The 22,408-nt window shown below is 41.3% G+C and overlaps 1 protein-coding gene across 5 annotated transcripts in view; it reads left to right on the forward strand.

Moving 5' to 3' along the window:
- SORBS1 (sorbin and SH3 domain containing 1) overlaps positions 1-22,408 on the forward strand; it is a 121,624-nt gene that overhangs the window by 66,682 nt on the left and 32,534 nt on the right. For all 5 annotated transcript variants that reach the window (XM_075258134.1, XM_075258137.1, XM_075258138.1 and 2 more), the window contains 4 exons: positions 3,947-4,030; positions 8,067-8,132; positions 13,257-13,349; positions 18,196-18,233. In XM_075258134.1, the coding sequence (XP_075114235.1) occupies positions 3,947-4,030; positions 8,067-8,132; positions 13,257-13,349; positions 18,196-18,233 (281 nt within the window). The remainder of the gene's footprint in view (positions 1-3,946; positions 4,031-8,066; positions 8,133-13,256; positions 13,350-18,195; positions 18,234-22,408) is intronic.

Here is a 22,408-nt window from a genome sequence, read left to right on the forward strand (position 1 = left end):
TCCGTACTGCCTATGTAGGCAAACACTCTCCCTAATGTGGACGAGTGCCCCCATACCCCAATAACCATCCAGGCAGATATCTACAGTCAGGGAAGCAATAAGTATAATAATAACCATCCAGGCAGAGATCTACAGTCAGGGAAGCAATAAGTATAATAATAACCATCCAGGCAGAGATCTACAGTCAGGGGAGTAATAAGTATAATAATAACCATCCAGGCAGAGATCTACAGTCAGGGAAGCAATAAGTATAATAATAACCATCCAGGCAGAGATCTACAGTCAGGGCAGTAATAAGTATAATAATAACCATCCAGGCAGAGATCTACAGTCAGGGAAGTAATAAGTATAATAATAACCATCCAGGCAGAGATCTACAGTCAGGGAAGCAGCAAGTATAATAATAACTAGAGATGAGCGAGTAGTATTCGATCAAGTAGGTATTCGATCAAATACTACGGTATTCGAAATACTCGTACTCGATCGAGTACCACTCGCTATTCGAATGTAAAAGTTCAATGCAGAACCAGCATTGACTGGCCAAATGCTATACAGTCGGCCAATCAACGCTGGTTCCTCTCCTACCTTTAGAAGTCTTCTCTGTGCAGCTTCCCCGCAGTGTCTTCCGGCTCTTCATTTACTCTACCAGGCATCGGGCCTGGGCAGAGCCGACTGCGCATGTCTGCTGGTAGTGCGGGCATGCGCAGTCGGCTCTGCCCAGGGCCGATGCCTGGCAGAGTAAATTTAGAGCTGGAAGATACCGCGGGGACACTGCAAGGAGAAGACTGCTCGGAGGATCCAGCCCGACCCTCACTCGTGGACTTGGTAAGTATAATTTGATCGAACGTTGCCTACCCCTGAAACGAGCATTTTCCCCCCATAAACTATAATAGGGTTCGATATTCGATTCGAGCAGTCGAATATTGAGGGGCTACTCGAAACGATTATCAAACCTTGAACATTTTACTGTTCGCTCATCTCTAATAATAACCATCCAGGCAGAGATCTAGTCAGGGAAGCGGCAGGAATACAACATGATACAGCTTATAATAAACAAAAATCTTTTGTCCCTTAATGATAATGATAATTTTATAACGTTGCCAACTATGCACATCCTGTATGTGATATCAGATGGTGCACAGATGGAACTCTGGTATCAAAACTAAGGGTGAGAGCCATAAATAGAATCTATTGTTTTGTATAAAATTAGCTTACTGTTTTTGTGACTGTAACTTGCATATTAGACAATTTCTTATCCCATGAGGCATGCTAGGTGTCTACAACATGCAGTATGTTTCAATGGATGGTAGAGCCAGTTTCATTACTATTAAGACACAGACCACATTGTTGGCGTTTGTTGGCATATTATGATGAAAATCCAACTTTGGAGGCACTTCATAACATATATTACAGAATTGTGTATATTTAGCAGTTAGCTGTAATGCTATTACATACCTACTAGCCATGGGAGTGTCCCAATAACACTGTGCAGAGCTGGATGGAAATTTCCTATGTTTTGCTCAGATGGGTCTGCAAGGCTGAACTAGGGGAGTGTGAAATTTCCTGCCAATTGGTAGGTCATTATTGAAATACTTCCTTGACCAAAGAAGTGACACTATAGCATTATATTAGGGAATTGCTATTAAAGAGAACCTTTTACCATCTCCCCCAACTCCTTCAACAGTCGCTGCTTTAATGATTCCAGTGCATGAATTTCTTTCTCTAGCCCCCACTGTTTCCAAGATATCATTGCTGTTACAGCACAATTCTGCTTTCTACTGTCAGGTGGGCGGTCCTGGACTGGAGCAGATAGACAGGCACCTCCCATCTGACAGCAGAGAGTATAATTGTCCTGACCCTAACCGCAATAGGCAGTGCCTATTGAAGGGTGAAAAGAGGTGGAGGTTGGGAAAGGTCCTTTTTAAGCAATCTCATTGGTGAATCCTTATCTGGTCCCAGTTTCCTACAATGGCTGAATTATTAGCTTTGTTCCATTAGGACAGCAGTGTATCTACAGCGATTACTCAACTCTCAAACCCTAAAATTCAACTCCTGTCTCATTTCTGATGGTGGCTCCTATTCTGTTTCTCCTTCTCTCCCTATCCCACATGTTACACTGCATGCATCTTTCCTTCTTTAGATTAGCCCCTTTGCATAAGTAGAAGCCCATCAAGTAGCCATCACCTGGCATGTTTATTGCCATAATGGTACAGATGGAGTTATTAAATATTACAATATATTTACCATGTAAACCAAAATACTACATGAAGACACTAACCAAAAAACCTCAAACTTACCAAATGTGCTGCTGTGCTGAATGTGCAAAAGATACTATTGAATGTTGTCACCAGCCTCTGCCCACCTACTCTAATATAAGCCCACTGACCTCCTGACAGCGAAGGTTTGCTCTAATTTGCTAATTGTCCTACATTGTGAACACACCAATGGTCCTTACTCTTTGTCAAACCAATAATCTTAAAATATAACTTTTATTGTCACAGTTATTGTCCCTGTCCAATCCCCATAAATAGTCCTAAAATGGCCTCTGTACGATGTCTCAGAGGGGTAATGTAACAAGGTGGTTACTTGGTAGAATCACATGTTGAACAAGCGTGCAGTTAGTTTCTGTTAGTTACCCTGCACGCTCCCAAACCCCGACTCATTAATAATTCACCACTCTATTAGGTATAACACTATACTGCTCACAATGGCTCAGGTGAGGTGACTGAATCTAGGAGTCAGTGCTGTGTTCCCTAAACCAGTCTGTAATCTGGCACCATCCTGTCGATCCTAATGCCAGCTGGCTCAAATGCAGCAAATACTGCCCCGGATCACTGTGTCCTCCCTCTACACTAACAGGTATTCCCCTACGCGTTTTCCTAGAATATAGTTCATCAGGGGGAGAAGTTTCAGCAGTTTCTAACCTACAGATGACATGCGGTAAAAACCGCAGTTCGCTGGACCACAGTGGTTGGCCCCGCTACTTAAGGACTGAACATTACATTGTGCTGCTATATGAAGGAGCTCCCTTTAACGTGCATTTGGTATCGGCTTTCTAGTATCTCAGTCTAGTTCATTTATAAAGTAAGTGATGACTACTTACCTGTAAGGGCTCGTTCACATCTGTGCCTTGTCTCCGTTCATACAGGTTTCCATTTCCTGCACAAAACAGAGCAGGAGACGGAAAACTGCAGGACTCTTTAATACCCATTCATTTGAATGGGTTTGAAAGATGTCCGGCCACGAGCGGCGGTGAACGTTTTATGCGCTCCGCTGCTAAACCGTTTTTTTTTAAACCGGACACGAGTCGGACATGCAGTTCTTTGTGTCCGGTTTTAAAAAAAAAGTGGTTTCGCAGCGGAGACCATAAAACGCTTACCGGCGCTCACGGCTGGACCCGGTCTGACAGCTTTGCGTCTTCTATATGGAAACCTGAAAACGGAGTCCGGGCGCTAGTGTGAACCCAGCGTCAGACAATATACAGTACATTAGTCTGCCAGTAGGAAAGAAAAATATATAAGGCATTGAAAGCTTTAGAATAGATTGAAACAACCCACACAACTTTAACACTGTGTTCTATGTTGCCAGCCTTGCTCCTTTTGTGTGCTTTTCAACATGTCTATATATTGTTTATGCTGTCACTTTATTCATTGTATTTTGCGTCTTACTGAAATGGCTCTTGTATTTTTCTGTCTTTTGTTTCATCCGACTGCCTGACTGTGTTGGGACTTCTGGTTCTTGCATATCCATGTTGTGTTAAAGATGCATAATGAAGTATGCCATTCTATCCACTGTAACAGATAATAAATCTCCCCTCTTAGTTTCCAGTCCTGGCAGTGGAAAGGCGTGCTTGGAAATTCTGCATCTCTAACAGTCCCTTTTCCTTCTTCTTTCTCATAATCTTCTTCTCCTTCTTCCTTCCATTCCCCTGTCATCAACTCTGTAGACTCGGGATAAAAGTCCAGAAGAGATAGATTTAAAGAATGAACCTTGGTATAAATTCTTTTCGGAATTGGAATTTGGGAAACCGGTAAGTAGGATAGATCTATTCTCAGCTACTATGTGCTTTGTTATAGCTGCAAATAGATTAACAATAGCCGAGCTGTGATTTTGTTTGCGGGCAGAACAAAGGTCCTTTTCTTGGTCATAGCAGATCTTAGGTTTTAGATACCATCTAATAGAATATATCAGGGTGTTTTTTTTTGTTTTTTTTATTAAAACGACTGTGGGTTGTCATGTTATACTAACATATAGTAAGTGTTCAGCCACCCAGGGTTGGATATAGACTTTCATTCAATCCCCTGTTTGTTGTTGTTCGGTTCTCCAGTCCCTTCTGTTCCTGGTGTCCACTTATTGTGATAAGATTTCCTTCATCCGGTTGCCTCAATGATTCCGCCTCCCAATTCAATTATTGCACAGCCATCTTCCAATTTATGGTTGCAGATATTTGCAGCAAGTAGTGTTTGTATACAGAGTCTGCTGGAGTGTAGATATCACATTAGTCCATTTATATCAGAGTCAGGAAGCAATGTCAGGATATGCTTCAATTTTCTATTAGGTCTATCCATAAAACTGGATATTTACACCACTGCAGCTACTGTGTGCATCATTTATGAACAGACGTTCAGCCTTCGCCAATAATACATGTGATTTTATCATTGATGGCTTTGTGAATTTACACTTTAGGTGCTTGGGATATCATCCCCCATCTAAAATATTCTCAGTACGAGAATGAAACATTGTGGTTAATATATCAGTGCACATTGGGCTATGAATCTGCAGACTGTTATCGCCCCCTTAGCCATTGTAATATAGCAGGCAATGATCTCTGCCATGCCAGTGCCATTAGATTTTTTTTTTTTTTTTACCTCTAACGTCTTTCTTCAACCACATGGCTGGCTTCTCACTGGAAAAAGGATTTACTGCATTTATTATAAATGAATTCAGCAGCTGCTGGTTGGAGCATGGAAAATACTGTGAAATTGTAACTTCAGAGAGACTCAGGTGTGATATGATGGCTTTATACTTTACACCTTAATTCATTTGTATGGGATAGCTTTACATTTGTGCTAAGGCTATTATCAGCCTTGCTGTATACACCTTGCTCCACTAGAGCAGTCATATACATCGTGCTCCATAAGCACAAAGCGTTGCCAGAACACTAGTATACGCCACACTCTACTGGAGCAATGATATACCTCACCATGCTCCACTAAAACGGTTATATACACCATACTCTGTTACAATAGTTATATACACCGTGCTCCACTAGAATAACCATATTCACCACACTCCATTGAATCAAACATATACATGTGCACCACTAACAGATGTATATACTATTATCCTCTTATATAAAATTCCCACTATAACAACTACATACACTATGCTCTACTAGAACAGTTGTGTGTACACCGTGCTCCCCTTGCATAGTCATATGTACACCATGCTCCCCTTGCATAGTCATATGTACACTGTGCTTCCCTTGTACCGTTGTATATACACCGTCCTCCCCTTGCACAGTCGTATATTAACTCTGCTCCCCTTGCACAATTGTATATACCCCGTTCTCCCCTTGCACAATTGTATTTACACTGTGTTCTGTTAGAACAGACCAGTATACACTCAGGGCTGGCGACAGCACACAGCATAGTCAGGCAAGTGTCGGGGCCCACAGAGCCTCTGGGGGCCCCCCAGCACTTGCCTGTCCCGATTTCAGCTCAACGGTGTCCGTCAGACGCCAATTAGCTGAATACATAGGCGATTAAAGCAGGAGCTGTCACAGTTCAGCTCCAGCTTTAACGCTGCGGTACGGCTTCTGCATTTGTAGGCGCGATATGATGACGTCACATCGGGCCTACAACTATGTGAGTGGAGTGTGAGCGGAGAAGGGGTCGGAGAGCGGCATGACACTAGGGCAGATGAAGGTGGGGGAGAACAGCATGACACTGGGGAAGATGAAGAGGGGGGAAACGGCATGACACTGGGGACAGAGATGGAGGGGGGTCATATAATTTACGGGTGACTGTAGGAGGATTATACTGTGTGGGAGCACATGAAAAATGAATGAGAATGGGTGGAGTCAACATAAAAGTAGGTGGAGCTAAATTTGCCGCGGAGCGCGACGCACATTTTGTCACTCTTTCTACTCTTCAAAAATTGGGAGGTATGGCATAGGTGATGCCGCGCACCTGCGTGACATCACTCGCTTCGTCCAGCCGCAGTGGCGCGCAGTGTCCTGACTCCCGCCTCCTCCACAAGGGGGCCCACTGAGGCTCTGTCGCCCAAGGGCCCATGAAAACCTGGAGCCGGCCCTGTATACACTGTTCTCATCTTGCACAGTTGTGTATAGCGTGCTCCCCTTGCACAGTTGTATATACTCCATGCTCTGTTAGAACAGCCTGGTGTACACTGTTCTCTACTTGCACAGTCGTATATATACACCATGCTCCACTAGAACCTGGTTCTGAGTATTTTATATCAGTTGTAAACACTGTAGTTCAGTTAACAACAAATATCTCATTTTCTCGACCACAGACAGACAAAAAAAAATTCCAGCCCGATACCAAAACATTAATTAGCCGCATATAGAAATTAGTAAGAAATCATTCTCAGTCTCTAGTTGCTATGACGCCAGTTGTAGCATTTTATTACAGTGGACTGAGGTTCTTTGGGCCAGCCAGAGAAAATGATTCTAAGGGCCCATCCTTGATGTACAGTATACAGAACATGTGCATATTCACTTGGGGTTGGCTGCTTTCATCTTGGCACAAGCGAAGGGGAATACTGTGTAACTAACCTACTAATGTAAATGCTGTCTTATATTCCAAAATGTTGTCGGTATTCAAGAAATAGTCTCCTCAGGCTGCATGGAGTTCCTGGCTGGTAAAGGCGGTAGATGAAGGATCATGTGGTCACGTGATAAGACCTTTCCATCAACCACCTCCATAGAAAAGCACTGCAGATGTCAAACTAGTCCTTGTTAGGGTGAAGTATGGGTCTCACAGCCTTCCCCTTCACTTGGGCTAAAATGAGATTAAAACAGCCAATCCCTTTAATGGCATCATATGGTTTATTATGTCACATTCAAAATGTATCATGAATAATGTCTAATAAGTTATTCATGAGCTTAGAATATAAGAGAGAAAGCCTAGTGACACGTGATAGACTCCAGAGTCCGCTCCAGATGGGTTGTCTTCTGCTGGTCTTCCATCAGAATATATTTTTGTCAGGTGGGGATTTCTTTGCAGGAATTTTTGGGCTATCAAATGGGATTTTCAAGCATCCATGTACTTGCTACCAAAGCAAATTTCTGCTAAAAATGTTTGGAACAAATCGGCCACGTCCAAATCTGTTCTTATGGTGTCAGAGCCTGGCAATGCTTGCCTTTGTGTATACTGAAGTCATGTAACTTGCACTCTCATAAATGGCAGTCATATAAGAGTGTTACAACTACCCACAGGTAGTTCATAAAAAAGATAGTTCAATTGTACTAAACAGCTACTTTGTCACTCTACACGTTTCATGGCTCACACGTTTCTGGCTCTGTCTCATTGTCCTATATTGCCATCATGGAATTTCAGCCATTTGTAAATGTGGTAGGTACTTGTGGCCTTCAAGCCCTTTGAGTGAGCACTTTCTCCCCTTTCTTCTGGATACCAAGAGTCTGCAAGCTTCTACCCTTTCATGACCCAATGAACTTGAATGTTATATGGTCACCAAGTGACCCACCATAGTTAGAATTCTCCTTCTTGACTACAGGTGAAAATCCACAAATACTGTGAAGTCACCTGTGCTCAGGCAGATTCTTGCCCTAGCATGTTCCTCAAGGAATGAACTGCCAGCCTCTCCAAACTAACCTAATTTCTAAGATCTTAGAACTGTCTGCATGGCTGCTTAACCCCCCCAGTTTGGTATGGAACATGCTTTTGCTTGTTTCCTTCTTTATACTTTCCTTCTCGTGCAGATGCCTCAACTTATGTGTTACTTCCAAAGCCGTTCTCCTTGTGATATCTTGTCTCTCTTTCTCTTTTCATTTCCTTATTTCCTCCTCTGCTTTCCATTAGCCTCCAAAAAAGATTTGGGATTATACTCCGGGGGATTGCTCTATCCTTAAAGTAGAGGATAGGAAGGTAAAGATGCTTTCTTCATTTTGTCTGACAGTCTGGTGCGGTTTCTGACAGTCTGTGTGTGCTGTATGTGTGGTTAGCTTTATTTTTGCATCTTGTTAAGCTACTTTTTATTATGCTAGTCTATTTGTATTGGCATGATATCTCTGTATGCTTTTCTGCACAAATTTTCACAACCATTTCTTAGTCTGAACTTTTTTAAGGTTTTTTTTTTTCTTGAACTTTTTAATTGACGACTAAATCCTTAGGGGTTCACACGATCCCTGAGCACCACTTCCACTTCACAGGCCATGTGACATCACATTTATAGATCACATGGCCTGACTATGACTCAGTCCCATTCAAATCAGCTTCTTCAAATAGCTGATTGGCCTAAGGCCCAGGAGTCAGACTCCCACAAGCTACAAAAGGGTTGTGAAGGACCTTGAAAACATGGCTCCTTTCTTCTTCTCCTCATTATGTCCATTGATGACATGGCCAGGGTGCAACTCTGTCCCATTCATTTTAATGGGAAGTAGCTGTGGCAATGGTATGTGACCAACAGATGTGAGGTCACTTCTTGAGAAGAAGAAAGCAGCCATGTTTTTGAAGTCCTGCACAACCCCTTTAATTGACCAATGACCAATCCTAAGGATAGGTACTAATGAACACATCCCAGAAGACCCCTTACAGAATAATATTATGTTAGAGCAAATTGAATAGCAGGTTGTGGATTTATAGTAGAACTCATTTACATGAACTGTTTTTGTCCTGTACTCCTTTCTATGTATTGGTTGAATGGATTGGGTGAAACTACAGGATCTTGAGCTTAGATACGGTCACAATCGGACAAAACAGGCACTATGGACCACAAATGGACCCTTAGATAGGTTCACCTAATGCTGGCCATAGATATTGAATTTTGTTGCTTTCAACTGTACCAGACATGATACCAAAATCAGATCAATTACATTTAAACTCATCTGATCCTTCTTTTGGTGCATATTCAGATGAATGTGTCACGCACTCTGTCCTGAAAAAGGCCTTTTTTCATGGCCAAGTGTACACATTAGGGTAACCCATTTTCATGGGATCCCTCATAGACTTGAATGTATTAAATTGTGAAATTGTCGGATCTCTGACCAGTCACATGGACTATTAAAACCACATGTGAACATATTTATTAATATCTATGGTGCCGCATGCACATGGCTGTTGAATCCTGTAGTGTGAATGAGCACTTACAGAAATAAGTTGGCAGTGATTTATCTCATACATATGATTGAGGAAGATAATTGTTGGCTAAACAACTATTGCTCATGTCTATGGAGTATGATCAGAGTAAAGAGTTTGTCTAGGATAGGAAGTGTGACTTCATAAAACTTACTACTGTAGTCAAAGTATAAATGCTGACTGTCCTGATGGTATTAATAGTCCTGGGACCCAGAACCTCCAATTCTACATTTGTTTCATCGCAGAAGAGAGCTTTCCGCACTCGCACACATGCTGACCAGTGATGTGCACACAGAGGACTGGCTGTCTGGCTTATTTCACTAGTTACGTCAGCCTTCTTTTATTGATGTACCCATTCGGGTGTTCATATGGGTCCTTTTTTTTTTTTTTTTTTTTTTTTTTAATAAAAACCTAGAACAGATTCTAACCTAGGGAATGGTAAATTGAGCTCTAGCATGTCAGTGACACCTTTAGCTGTGTGTTGATCATTGTCAGTAGCTGGCCTCTCTCTTCATAATGTCACATCAGCTGGCAACATTTGGAATCCTTATGGCAATCTACCATTTTTTAGTGAACTCACAGATTCGCGGGAAGATGACAAAGTGTGAAGAACATTGAACATTCCCAGAACTTGTTGAGTGAAAATAGAGATGAGCGAACAGTGAAATATGCAAGATTCGATATTCGTTTTGAATAGCCCCTCAATATTCGACTATTCGAACGAATATCGAATCCCATTATAGTCTATGGGGAAAAATGCTTAGTTTCAGGGGAAGCCACACTTCGACTCAGGAGAGTCCCGAAGTCCACTGTGACACCTCAGGAAATGAGGACAACACCTCTGGAATGTAACTGGGACAGCAGGGGAAGCATGCACGGGGGCATTTAACATGCCCAAGTACCTGTATTACGCCACTATCTGGTCGGGATCCCTGTCAGCTTGCGATATGCAGGAACTGACTTTTTCCCATAGGAATGCATTGACCAGCATTGATTGGCTGAATGCCATACAGAGTACAGCATTCAGCCAATCAACGCTGGTTCTGCCGGAGGCTCGTCTGTGAGGAGACTGAGTCTAAGATCGGTCCACAGCAGTCTCCATTGTGGTCCAATCTCAGATGTAGCTGAGCTCTGCTACACCCAACAATCCCTCCATCTACTCCTCCTGTCACACACAGCTCTGCACTACACCCAACCATCCCTCCATCTACTCCTCCTGTCACACACAGCTCTGCACTACTGCCAACCATCCCTCCAGCTACTCCTACTGTCACACACAGCTCTGCAATACACCCAACCATCCCTCCATCTACTCCTCCTGTCACACACAGCTCTGCACTACACCCAACCATCCCTCCATCTACTCCTCCTGTCACACACACAGCTCTGCACTACACCCAACCATCCCTCCATCTACTCCTCCTGTCACACACACAGCTCTGCACTACACCCAACCATCCCTCCATCTACTCCTTCTGTCACACACACAGCTCCAGATGGTAAAATATGAGTAGAGTAGAATTATATGGAAAAACAAAGCAGTATATTGCAAATTATTAAAAGACTAAGGAAAGCTAATAAGCTAAAAAAAACAAAGTGCAGCAAATGCCTGCAGCTACCAGTTAGCTCCATTTGATTCAGTGACCCTAATATTTAGCTAATACCATATGTGTACGTTTGTATGTATAGCAGGTAGCCATCCTTATCTGTGTTACTTGTCAGATACTGTAGCTTTAACAAAAATACTTTTTTTAAATATATATTTTAAAATATTCCATGAGAGAGAGAAAATGATTTATTTTAATTATTTATTTATTTAAGTTTTTGTTTGTTTGTTTGTTTTAGCACTCAAAGCTGCAATTTTCACCTTGGCCACTAAGCCTAATAATAATAAACTGACTTTTGCTAATTCTGTAGGGATTTCTTGTGCAGCAGTCTACCCATTTATATCATAGGCTCCGTTCCCATGGAGTAACGTGCCACTCATTCTGACACGTAAACGCATGTCATAGTGAGCGCTGTAAAACAGAATCCCATGCGCGTCTTATGCGCGCTACACATTGGAAGGCTTTTTAACCCATTAATTTCAATGTGTAGCACGCGTAATAAAGAGCCTATTGAAATCAATGGGATTCTGTTTTACAGCGCTCACTCTGACACGTGTTTACGCGTCAGAATGAGCGGCGTGTTACTCCGTGGGAACAGAGCCATAGACAGGATTAGAATAGAAGATACACCTCTCTAGATGTCAATACTGACCCATCATTGCATTCACAAATGACAATAGATGATGTCACAGTTTATCTACCCCCACCCCATGTAAATAGCATGTCTTGAAAACTCTTGCATAGACATCTCTCTGGTTTGTTGCCTGTGGCCATGAGACTGCTCTAAAGCATATCACTAAATCCTGCTAACATAAGAAGAGGAGAATCTTAGGCAAGATGGCAGTCTCCATAATAATGTGTTAAACATAGAATATAAAAAATATATTGTTGAAACATCCCTTTAAGTGAGCCATTATAAACATGGCTCACTTAGAAATATGGCCATAAAATATGGACATTCTTCATGACTATTTTGCATCCAAGGAGCTCCAGATTGCATAGAGTCTATTGAGGGATCTATGAAACTGGCGAGAAATGCAGTCACGTGACGGAAATGTAAAAAATGTCAGGTAACCTTGTTCATGTGAATAGAGCTTAAGTGTCACATTCATGGTTACATTTCTTTCAATGTTATTTCAGCCATTTCTGGCCATGAAGATATTTTTTCTCTAAAAATATAAATTATGATCATTTTGCACATGATGTGTATGTAGGATCCTATGGATTTTTGGGGACATCAGAAAATATCTTGCTATACATCCCCCTCCTCTCTAAGTCCTCTGTGCGCTCTCTGACGCAAGAAAGTTTACATTTCCTTTCCTTGCAGCCCTAACTCAAATGGTGCCATTTATTTGTGAAGGTGCCCTGATTGTTTTTTGGCAGGGGCACTTACTGAAACCAGTTATAACCTATGATTAGACATGAATAAAATATCCTACTCTATAGGAAATCTGTTTAGATGACAGGTATCCTATAAAGCTGTATTCAGATGACCATGATACAAAATGTCTGTAACAAAGGGATGGTTTGCATCCATGGTGCACTTGTGTACATGGGATTAGCCAGAATTCCAACCAGTTTGCAGGTATTGCAAAACACAGCGCTTTTTCACAACATGGGGTCTGGGACTAAAAGGGGTATTGCGGGATTAGCATAGGTCATCAATATAAGGTCAGTGGGGTCCATCACGCTTATCATCCGCTGATTGAAGGGGCTACAGCTCTCAGCTGTCAGTCACTTTCTCCTGCAGCTCAGTCCCATCCAAGTAAATGGGACTGAACTGCTATATCGACACAGCCACTATGCTAGGTGTATTGTTGCGCCTTGATATATGCACTAGAGACCAAAGCTTTTGCCTATGTGCAACAATCTCCCCAGTCCGCTGACTGGTGCGACATGTTGGGTGTTGCACCCTATGTTGAGGTGTACTATCCTAACAAAAAAAAAATCCTGGAATACCCCTTTAAATTTTGAGCACGGTTTCTGCTAAATGGATGCATTTAAAGCTTTTAGCAGTGTGTTGTCAAGGTAATAGAGAGTAATAAAGGAATCAAACAAGTTTTTGACATCTGTTTTACGTACTTAAGGAAGATAATGAAGTTTTCAAAGTGTTCTTGAAAGATTTAAAAAGTCTGTAATGTAAAACGTAATTTCCGTTAATGCTTTTCTATTTGTTATAGTTCATCTACCAAACAGATGAGCAAATCTACACGTCCTATAGCTTGAATGTGTGTCCTACAATGACCTCTGGAGACCTATTGCAATGTGTAATGTCTGTTCTGTTATTGTCTTGTTCTTCTTCAACTAGACTGAGCTAGAGAAAGACCTCTATCAGTACGAGTCTGAGTTAGATGCAGATTTAGAGAGAATGGACAAGTGTTATAAAGCTTCCGATAAAATGGTATGAAAGTTCTTTCTACTGTCAATTCGCATATAGAGCAAACTGTGTCTGCAAGATATGGAATGAAGAAAGGCTTGTGTCATAACAACACTAATCCCATCTGCAAGCTGGCCTGTGGAATGAGTACAGACAATGTGACATTGCTTCATCTTACTATATACAATATTCTCCTATACATACTGTCATCATACAATTCCACAATAATATGTCTGTGCATGTGTCGACCTGGAGAACAGTAACATCTGGCTGGCATGTACTTGTGAATCTGCGACGGTGCATTCTCATGTAGAACCAGACAACCCCAACCCAGATTTTTTTTTCACCATCTTGCTAGTGCAGCTTTCTATCCATTATACAATGTTACATAGAAAATTTGAATTGACAGTTCTTGAAGAGATTGCACAAGATTAGCAAACCATGGCTGTCTTCTTTTAGAAACAGCGCCCTACTTATCTATGGGTTGTATCTGGTATTGCAGCTCTAATGAAATGAGAAGGAGAAATGTAAGAACTAATGGACAGCCCCGGTTTTCTAGTCATGGACAATCACTTTAGACTAAAGATGTAACTTGAAGCTCTTAGGTCCCAGTGCAAAATCTACAATTCTGGTGTCATTTCCTATTGTAGAGAGGTTTTAGCCCCCACTTACTTAGTGGTGCAAACTATAATTCTAGTGTGATCTTATATTGTAGAGAGTTTTGTCCCCTTCAGGCTCCAGGGTTTGGTAGTGAATGCTACTCCTGCAACCCTTATGGCTATGCCCCTGCTTTAGATATTTCTTACATGGAATTGCAGCTCAGCACCATTCACAATACTGGTATTGCGGACATGTACATAATTTTTAGGCTTGTAATAAATATATATTTATAGTATATGAAGAGTCACCATCTCCTAGTCCTAACTAGATCAGACATTACTAAGAAAAAAAACCCCTTTAAATCACTATCTGTTAGACCACATCTAACATGGTGATAGCTACTTATACTACACTGTGCCTGCATCTGGGAGACCATGCAAAAACCCTAATTTCTATCTGGATTATCCTATTCCTAATTCTTAATTTTAAGTAATTACATGTGTTAAAATTGAATTTCTAATCTTGGCACATCCCCCCTATCCTGTGAATGGTATTAAGTGTCTGATCAGTGGGGGTCCATTCACTGGGATGCATACTGATCGTAAAAATGGGTACCCCCATCTGAACTGAATACTAGCCCGCGCGTGTAGTTTCTGTATTCAGCTATTTGGGATTGCTGAAGAGAAGCAGAGTATAGCACTTGGCAATGTCTGGCAATTACAAGGGATCCCTGTTCTTGAGATCATCTATGAGAAGTCGTAGACCTGACAAACTCCTTTAATGAATGAAACCTAAACAAGTGTGCCATTGCATTTATAGACCTTTAGATCTGAAGGAATATAAAGTTCACCCCAGTCCTTCAGCCTGAAATCTCTGCCAACACTACGTTATTGCATTTCTGCTTTAAAAAAAAAAAATGAAATTGGTGAATGAGAATTCACTAAAATGTTCTTTACAGTGTCCCGAAGAGGCAGATATTTTCCTGTATCAGCAGGGCCTCGTAACAGAATCTTATTAAAAGCTAATCTTCAGATTCTCTGGAATCAATTAACACCCTGGAAATGATTTCCCACCGCTCGCTTTCATTTCACAATGTTAAATCTCAGTTTAGAAGAATAATTAATTCTCTTCCCATCAAGCCTGTGTACTGGAGCAGCATCGCCTGGGCCTTGCACTGATGAATATGAGAAGGTGTTGGTCAGGGTACTATTAGTCTTTTACTGAAAGTCTTCTTACCTCCCTCCTTCCCACAGAACTATAGATCTGCCAAAATGTAACCCACCTGGGCGCTCACCCTGTCTTGTTGGTGCACCATGTTGTTGGTTCTACAAGAGGCACCTCTGATGTATATTGTAAATCTGTACATATATGTTATGTCGTCTAGCCATCTCGCTCTTTGCTTGTTTGTGCTTGCAAAGCTTTGGCTGATCGGTACAATCGCTTTCATAATCCGCTTCCAGACCTGCTGTATGTACTAAGCAATACATGATATTGATGATGATATTGATACGTACTTCCAATATGCACATTGCCAGTTGGTGCTCATGTTGAATGTACTGTAGGTATACATACCAAAATGAAAATGTCCCATTCAATTTGTGTAATTGGACACTACCTGGAACGTTGCAATCTGATGTTTTTTCCTTACGACTTTACATCTGATCTGTAGACAAGTTGTGTACCCAAAAGAGGTCCTAGCTCATGTGTAAAGTCACCTATACATACAGTATCTCCATAGACTTAAAATTCTGGAACGATATATCCTGGTATAGGCTGGAGTTCAGATTATCTAAGCAATACTTCCAAAACACATACCTGGTGCTTGGGAGAGGCATAATAGAGCACCATATCCCACTGAACTGGTGCCCCCTATATTAATTTTGGGTACACCACTAAGAGCTAGCACTTACATAAAGGTTAAGTTTATATTAACAATTTGGGTTCTTCCCACCTTGGTACCTCAAGTCAACCTTTGCAGGTATTCCTATGTTTTACCCAGGATCAGAGCTACCCAAGCAAGTGCATGGGACCCCCCCAGATCACATACAGACAGGCAGTCACCCTAAGGGAGTTGTATACTGTGTGTGGAGACAGTAAAAGGAGCGGTTTTAGGATGCCCCCTAGTTACATCTTTGCTTGGGGCCCCAGAAGTGCCAAATCCGCCCTGGTTTTACCTAGCTAAATTTAGCATTACCAGGCAGCATAGACTAGACAGGACTAAAATTAGGACTTTAATCCTACCATTGGTAAGGTAAGGTATCTACTTTGATGTTTAGTTACCGGGTTAACAAGCAAAGCGCTTTAATTCCCGGCGTAAGACTTGAGCCTCTAATGAATTCCAAGAGCCTCATCCTATAGACTTTGCTTGATACTCTATTAAGTATTTTGTAGGGATTTTAGTTACCGATCTCTAGATACTTTAATATCTCCAATAAGAATATTTTCTATGGAATGATTTACTTGTTTTCAGGGAAATTCATCATTAAGGGTCCATTCACATGGAGTAACGTGCCGCGTGACCTGGCACGTATATGGCGTGTGAGATTTTGAGCGCTGTAAAAGCTCCCATTGATTTCAATGGGAGCCTGGATCGTATACGCCGCGTTATTTTGCGGCCGTGAATTTGCGGCCGCAAAATAACGCGGTGTATACGATCCAGGCTCCCATTGAAATCAATGGAAGCTTTTACGGCGCTCAAAATCTCACACGCCGTATACATGCCAGGTGACGTGGCATGTTACTCCCTGTGAATGGACCCTAAGTTTTGGAAATATTAGGAAGTGAAAATAGATATGGCCAAATAATACCTAAAACACAAATGCTATATTAGCACATGGAGAATTTGGAAGTATTTGGGAAAAAACAGTCAAGCAAGTTGACATAGTGTAATTCATAGTCGGCAGGATCGAAGAAGAACAACATCAGGGATCAATCCAACCTATAATATAAGGCAGTATATACAGAAACAGAGGGCATCCTGCCGACCATTAAAAGGGGGGGATCCTTTAGCTTAAGGACACATGTATCGAATTGCAGCTAAAAAATGCTGCAGAAAAAGCATTTTCACTGCTTTGCATTTTTGCCTTCTCCAATCTGAGTGTATGGGGGAAATGCAGCACTTTTATAGGAAAAAGGGGTTAGACTAAGTAGGGACGTCATTTACTTTATTGATACGGTAAAATGCTAATCCACATATAGTAAGAATAACAGTGCAGAAAAGCTGCTGGTCAATGTTACCTGCGGAAACACAAGCATTTTCTTATATTTTATATATTTAATAAAACCACAGAGAAAAATATTTTATAGCTGCGGTTTACTACAGTTTACTGCATTTTCCTATCTAAGTTTAGAGTTCCTTGGTACTTGTTCAGGGACATCTTTCTGCACAAACCGCCATAAAACAGATGGAGAGAAAAACATTGATTTATCTTACTTCAATGGTACCTGTCAAGGTGGTGAAAGGTGGTCAAATAAGCATAAGGATCTGTGGAACTTTCTCATACAGTGGTTTGTACCTACAAAAAGTGGTCCAAGGATGAGTAGTGAAAGCACTAGACTTGAAGGCTAAGCCGTGTGGTCCAATTCTACTGTAGTACAGGTTAATGAAAAAGTTGATGCTTAGGGAGGTTTCCGGGCAAATCATGCATTGCAACGTGCTGCCTATGAGACTGCTTAGCCTCATAGTGCAGAATATAAAGCATGTAGATTTAATGTTGTGGCCAGTAAAAATAATTCTAATGAGCAAATCGAATTAGAGAATCATTGGTAAGGCCTCTCCATTGTTGCTTTACTTACATAAACCTACAAAATATAGCAATGGCTTCCTGTTATCATCGTTTATTACGCGGTTTTATTAATCCCTTTCTTACATGCAAAGTCTTGGAGACGCCTCAGATAGCGCCCTCCCTCCAGAGATTTTCTTCTACACTTGCAGTCTCTGTGGATGAGTTGTACTCAGATGTGGGATTGCACCTCTCAAGGAAAAACTGTGTGAAAACAATTCCAGGCTTGCTATTCTTCTAGCAGCTGCTTATCTGCCTGTGCTGGCTTTGTAGGCAGTGACTCATTTACAGACATAAAAAGCGACTAGTCATTGTAAAGAAAACGGACTGCCCTGAATGCTGGCTGTCTCTAGACATGAGCGCACACCGCGGTAGCAGCTAAAGTTTTCATACATTCATGGAGGTACAATGGCAAACTGCACAGCATACCAAAGGATATTGTCTGCGTTTTCTCCATCTCAATGACTACTTTTCTTGGATTTTTACAGAATGCTGCTGTGAGCCGCCCAGACGACCTTCCATCCTAGTAAGTTACAATGTTACAATATATGTTTCCCGTGCTTGCTATCCTTATTATGTACAATTATACCCTACGTTAATGCGCCTCAGTTATCCCCTAAATAGGTCATGTGTGTTTACCACCTTGTGTACATTGGTATTAATAACATCCCATCCGTCCTACTTTGGTTACAATTTCTGTCGTTTGCAATGGGTTTATATAATAGAATTTGATATTAAATACACTACATAAACATGTTATCACCTATCCACCACCAAAACCCATCAAAGACTGTCTTCATATCAACTGGTACTAACAGGGTAAGAACAGGCGGACCACAATTCTTGATGCCTGTGGTTTTACATATAGATATAGCAGCTCATCATTTCTTTCTGTTCATGTCTTATGTCTACATTATAGGTTGTACCTACAGCATGTTAAGGGATCACATAGTTAGGTGTAAGGTTAGGTGCTATATCAGCGTAACAGGTGAAATTACTAAATAAACTCATGATTATAATATCACAAATAAGTGACGGAGCCACCGAGCGAAGTGACAACCTCAGCTCTGCTATGTCTGTGTACCGAGGGAGGAGGTGTTTCTGTGATTGACAGGGCCAAGGAAATGTTGAGTCGCTGATGTGGAGCAGCTTAGATGATCTCACTATGTTTTGACCTAATATTAAATCCCTTAAAGATCTGGAGGGGTTTCGGTCGTCATAATCGGGTGGGGGTGTACTGAGTGATCTGTAAATTATTCTGTTAAAAGCATAAGTTATGCAGGAAATATCTCCAGGATTTGCATACAGCACTTCGGGGTGAATTTCTGTTCTTATTAACGTTTTAACACGTTCTTTTCAGGGTTGTAGAGCTTAGAGAGAATATTGTGCAGGATGTATGGAGGATTCATTTAGAACATATAGCTTTGGTGAACCTACACATTTATATTATGGTATTACATATACATCAGTTCCATGACTTATTTCTATTATATTTGATATGGTATAATTTATTTATCCTTTCATATATTGAGCTAATATATTCCACATTTCTGTTCAATGCCTAAATCTGCCCATACACATACAATACCGTTCTGATAGCTATTCTTTGGATATTCAGATACACATGCATGCTTGGCTTGGTGGGATGTGAAAATAAAGTATTAGGCACAATATGGCAGATCCTTCTTTGCCCTATTATCTATAATTGGGAATGACATTGCCATACACATTATAAATTTGATAGGTTCAGGTGACCTACATCTGATGTATATAGCCCTTGTGATGAGCCGGTCTTGTGATCTAATTTTATTTACACAGCCAATTAAAGGGGTTGTCCATGACTAGAGATGGCCAAACCGATTTGTTTCTGGTGGTTTGGTCCAAGGATTCATTTTGGGCTGAACTTATTCATCACAAAGTGGAATGACTTTTATTATACTGTAGTCTCTCTTCAGACCTCAGATTATAATACGTGGAGGTATGGAAACCTGATAAACCGTTATACTCTGTTCTCACTCGCATCCTGGGCATCCTCAAAGCATTATGCCCTCCCTTGGGGTCTTCTTCCAGCCTCCAATTATTATACTTCAGACCGCAGAGTATAATAATGGTTCATAATCATGAGTAATGAACCACCAAAGTTAAATTTGGGTCCAACTGGTTTCTTTTTGAGAAACAGCACCACATCTGTTTATAGGCTGTATCTGGTATTGCTGTTCATCCCATACGAAATAACTAGAGATGAACTGCCAATCCAGATATAAGCCATGGACAGATGTGGTAATGTTTTTGGAAAACCAGCAGACCCCGTTTTCTAGCCCTACTAACCTCTTTGACTTCTATGTATGTTTTTGTAGTGTAGGAATCATTGTGGTAGATATCCATGCCAACATGCGTGGGGAGAACATACAAATGCACATGTTGTTCTTGGTTAAATCTTAACCCATGACCCCAGTGCTGCAATGAAATGTAAAGATTGAGAGTCCTCAGTAGTTGATACCTTTTTTAATGGCTAACAAAAAATGACCTTTGGGGACTGCTATAAGGTCCCTTCATCAGGCTGGTATAACACTATCTGAAGGAACGCACATTTATACAAGAATAGGGTGTTTGATGCACAATTGATGGAAAGCAGTACAAGCAAATAAACAGATAAGTCCACTCAGTGCTGCAATGTAATAGTAGTAACTTCTGCAGCAACATGCTGCCCATATAGCGGTGCTTCGTCCATAAGGCAAGCTGATAAATGTCACCTTTCTGAGCATCCTTCCTTGCTGTAGTGGGGCAGAATTTTGCCAGATTTACCATCTATTTTTGCACTTTTGTCTGCATTCTGTACTGTATTTATTGCAGTATTGTAGAGACACCCCCGGAGCCATCGGCAAAGGGGGACATGACTTTGGGATGGGGGAACCAATAACTCCTGCAGTTTCTTCTTTGTGCAGTAGTTGTGTAGATTTATACAGAATGGTTCAGCTTTAACGGTATATCTGGGTATATTCAGCTTTAGGAGTATGTAGTGCTTAGTGTGTCACTGTAGGGAGGGAGGAGTTTAGGAATAGATGTCACTTCCTGTCTCATCCACCTTCATCCTCTTTCTCATCACAAGACCTGGATGAAGCATTTCCCTCCCGCCCGCCCTCTATTAATCACTATTTTACAATTGTTTTTTTTTTTGTTTTTTGTTTTTTTTTACATTTTCCTGTATAATGTATTATTGTATCATTTCTTTGTTACTGTCATTGTGTATCTGGATCTATATATACAATTCTGAGATGAGTTTCACAAATTGTTGTTGGCATTATCCTTCTAAGCCCAAGGGAAGGGCAGTCCTCCAGCCATGGTTCCCTAGAGGTTTCCTCCACAGGGGGTTTTTCCTCTCCTGAGTGCTGTAGGATGACTCTTCGTGAGTCGGGGGTTTGTCGTGTTTGGTCCATATTTTTGTCATTTGCCTGAACGTTTAGTTTTGGAGTTAATTGTTCATGGCATTGGCAATGAGTGTGGAAGTAAATTAATTCAATAAGTATTAAAAAAAAAAAATAATAATAATAAAAAAAAAAAATGAAATAAAGATAGTCAAGTAGAATGTGATAAAGTGTTACTTGTCACATGGACTACTGGTAAACTGTCACAGCTTTACTTTTGCGGTTGAGGAGTCAGGTGGAAGTTGCAGGCAAGTTATTGTGGACTTATTTTAACTAATAGAGGAGGTTAAACCTCATGGTGGTGAACAGGCTGAGCTTTGGAAATGGCCAGCCTGAAGGATGTCGGAATAGGAACGTCATCCAGGGGCGGGCACAGTGGTTAAGCACAGGGTCGTTGGTGCCCTTAAAGTGTACTGGCTCTGCTAGAATTGCAAGCCGGAACGTGCCGCCCCCTTTATTTATTTATTGCTGTCTGGCCGGGTGCTGTATGTCAGACAGCTGGGGATCTCACAGTATTCGTGAATCCCAATGGTCTAGCACTTCACCTGACTCCTTCTGTCATTATTTTACTTCTGTGAGTTTAATAAAGCTGTGGCCATTTTGACACCCAAAATAAAGTGTTTTGTGCATTTATTCCAAAGTCAATACTTACTGTAGTTTGGGTGGTTTTAGGAAGGAGTGAGGGACATCCCATATCCAAAAGTCATGTTACTGATGTTGATCTCCATTGGTTCTGCATTGAATGACCACATCTTGGTTGTGTCACCCCACAGTCAGCAGAATAATCTGTGTTACTTGTGTGGTTGGTATTATCCTGAAATCGCTCAGATAAACACTGGGTAGCAATGAGTTAACTGCATTCCATTGCTTTCATCCAATGTTTCAGGCCACACCATCTCTACCCCCCAAGGAGAAGGTTTGGTAACTTGCAAGGGTGACTGCTTTGTAGGAATGTATTAAAATGCCCATAAATAGAGAAGGAGCTGTCTGTGCGTTCTGTGACCTATGTAAGTGTTGCTGTTGTGTATGGTGTATAGGGCAGTGTCTGTTAGGTGATGGGTGGGGTTGCTGTCAGGTAATATCTGCTATGCTTCTATGTAATGTGCATGCATCTTGTAAATGCTACAGTGTTCGGATATGTAAAGTATCTGCCAGCCCTGGAATGTGTGTGGGTTTGGCAGCTCTAAATCATTTAGACAGAATGAACAAGACTTGTAAACTATGAGTAGAGCACAGTTCCAGCTACCTCCATGTGCACCCCATGCACAAACTATTG

This window comes from Leptodactylus fuscus, chromosome 10 (genome assembly GCF_031893055.1).
Source record: "Leptodactylus fuscus isolate aLepFus1 chromosome 10, aLepFus1.hap2, whole genome shotgun sequence".
Taxonomy (NCBI): Eukaryota; Metazoa; Chordata; class Amphibia; order Anura; family Leptodactylidae; genus Leptodactylus; species Leptodactylus fuscus.